Here is a 2,511-nt window from a genome sequence, read left to right as displayed (position 1 = left end):
TGGGCGTGTGGGGTCTGGGGTGCTTCCCCTCCGCTCGGGGACCCACACGGGGAAGTCCCCGCTGCCCGCGGTGCAGCGAAGCAGACAGGCGTTTGTCTCCCAGCGTGGGCCACCATCTGCCTTGACGCCCGTGACTCAGGCTGTGCCCCCAGCCTGGCGTCACGGCCAAGCCCGGCTGCTCTCGGCCTGCGTGCTCTGACGTCTCTGAGGTCTCCCCTGCGGTGCGTCCGCCTGCGCTGGGAACTCCCCGCTCGACGGCTCAACCGCGCCGTGTCCTCCAGCGCCGGCAGCACAGCCCGCGGCCGGCTGGGGCAGCTCCACTGCCTGCGGCCGAGCGAGGGGCAGCGCAGGGCTGTGATGCCGGGAGATGCTCCGTGCAACGCTGACCTGGTTCAGGCACCTTTTGGGCAGAGGGTCTCCGGGGTGTCATTGTACCCCGGGGGTGTCATTGTACCCCTGGGGTGTCACTGTACCCCGGGGGTGTCATTGCCCTGATGAGGACAGCAGACCAAGGTTTGGGGTCACACAGTCCTTTGTGGAAGGAAAAACCTCTCGAGTGAGGGATGGAGGGAGAAGGGCTTAGGCAGGTGGAAAGGGCAGCCCCGCTCCCCCGTCACCCCTCTGCTGCTGGGCGGGAGGAGCGAAGCGGGGGCAGAACAGCAGCAGCCCCCACAGCCACGTCGCTCAGTGGCACCAGCCAAGTTGTCTCACATGGAAATTCCCATAAATGCTGCAAAGGGCACAGCAGAGCGTGAAACCGGGGCGTGGCGGTGGCCAGGGATGTCCCTTCTGGGCTCTGGTTGCCTGTGCAGTATTTGCTGTCCCGTCCCCTGGTCCGTGAGCTCGGGTGCTCTGCCCGCTGCCGGCTGTGGGTGTCGGAAGCAGGCGGAGGCCGGGAACATCCCGTGTCCCCTCCGTCCTTCCCGTTGTAACGCGCGGGCCTGGCCCGTCTCTGTCGCCGCAGGTCGTGGGCAGCATGGACGCCCACCCCAGCCGGTACTGTGCCACCGTGCGCGTCCAGCGGCCTCGCCAGGAAATCATCGAGGACTTGTCCTACATGGTGAGGGAGCTCCTCATCCAGTTCTACAAATCCACCCGCTTCAAACCCACCAGGATCATTTTCTACCGCGACGGCGTTCCTGAGGGGCAGCTCCCGCAGGTGGGGACCCCTCGGATCCCCGTCGGCTGCACCGGCTCCCGCGGGGTTCCCTGAGGGTGCAGGGGGCCGCTGGGTGCCCCTGTGTCCCCTCACACTGCCCACCCTTGTCTCTCCAGATCCTTCACTATGAGCTCCTAGCAATCCGAGACGCCTGCATCAAACTGGAAAAGGATTACCAGCCTGGCATCACCTACATCGTCGTCCAGAAAAGGCATCACACCCGTCTCTTCTGCGCAGACAAGAACGAGAGGGTGAGTGCTGCGGGGGGCCGGGGCCGGAGCTGATTCATCCCTGGCCTTTAGGACGAGCCAGCCCTGACTGCGCCGGGGGAAGCTCGCCGCTGGCAGGCAGAGAGCTCTTCTCAATGAAACGTGCTGCTTGGTTGAGTCCCGCATCCGTGCGGATTAGGCAGCCTCCAGAAACCCAGACAGCTGTTTGCTGTTATTATGAGTTACTGGGTGCTGATGATCCTGGTGACTCTCTTGAAATAGCCTCTGTCAGCTTGAAAACATCTGTTGTTTTGGTGATAGCTGGAGCCGCTGACGCGACAGGATGATAAACCCCTCTCTTGCTCACAGCTTGTTCATCTCTGCTGTGCAGTAACACCGATTGCTGTAGCTTTTCCTAGACTCAGTCTGAATTTAGCGGTTAGGTCTAGTCTAACCAAGCTCTGGCTCTACCTAAGCATGAAGATTTAATCTTGGGAACTGAGGACGGTTTTTGATCAGGGTGTAGAAGCCCCAGCATCTCAGGGCAGAGACTCTAGCATATGCTCTGCAGAGATTCCTGGAGTGCTGCTCACTTAATCCTCGTTTCTGCAGTGGGATGGGCCGGTGCCCAGCCCTCGCCCTGCCTGCTGTCCTGCTGATGCTGTTTGCTGGATCTCCGTGTCACGTCTGGTGTTGGTGCCTGTGGAAAATGCCAGCAAGCCTGTTCGGGCGGGGAGCAGAGCAGGATAAGCTGCTTCTGTCTCCAGTGAACAGGCACTGGGGGAGCGGCTCTGCATGGTGCTCGCCAGCTGAGCTGCGAGATGGGGACCCTGCACCATGGCCCTGGGGCAGGGCACGTGTGTTACGGACGGTGCTCTGGGCAGCTGGAAATAACCAAACTCTGCAGCGCTTGGATCTCTCTTTCTATTCCCTGTAGATTGGGAAGAGCGGGAACATCCCAGCAGGAACAACAGTGGATACAAATATCACCCACCCCTTTGAGTTCGACTTCTACCTGTGCAGTCATGCAGGCATTCAGGTACCGCGCCGCGGAGCCGTGGCTGCTGTTGCAGATTGTGCATCCGAGCTGGCCCCGTCGTAGCCTCCCTCCCCCCCTCCCTCTCTCCCTGCGGCGCCGGAGCC

At 61.8% G+C, this 2,511-nt stretch overlaps 1 protein-coding gene across 1 annotated transcript in view; it reads left to right on the top strand.

Annotated features, from left to right (window-relative positions):
• Positions 1-2,511, top strand: part of LOC113488159 (protein argonaute-1) — a 16,207-nt gene that overhangs the window by 7,558 nt on the left and 6,138 nt on the right. Inside the window, exons 12-14 of the mRNA XM_026863202.1 lie at positions 843-1,159; positions 1,276-1,410; positions 2,306-2,407. Of these exons, the coding sequence (XP_026719003.1) occupies positions 843-1,159; positions 1,276-1,410; positions 2,306-2,407 (554 nt within the window). The remainder of the gene's footprint in view (positions 1-842; positions 1,160-1,275; positions 1,411-2,305; positions 2,408-2,511) is intronic.

This window comes from Athene cunicularia, assembly GCF_003259725.1.
Source record: "Athene cunicularia isolate RWA chromosome 23 unlocalized genomic scaffold, athCun1 chr23_part1, whole genome shotgun sequence".
NCBI classification, from domain to species: Eukaryota; Metazoa; Chordata; class Aves; order Strigiformes; family Strigidae; genus Athene; species Athene cunicularia.
Note: the sequence above shows the minus strand (reverse complement) of the source record. Positions and strands in the feature narration are given on the sequence as shown.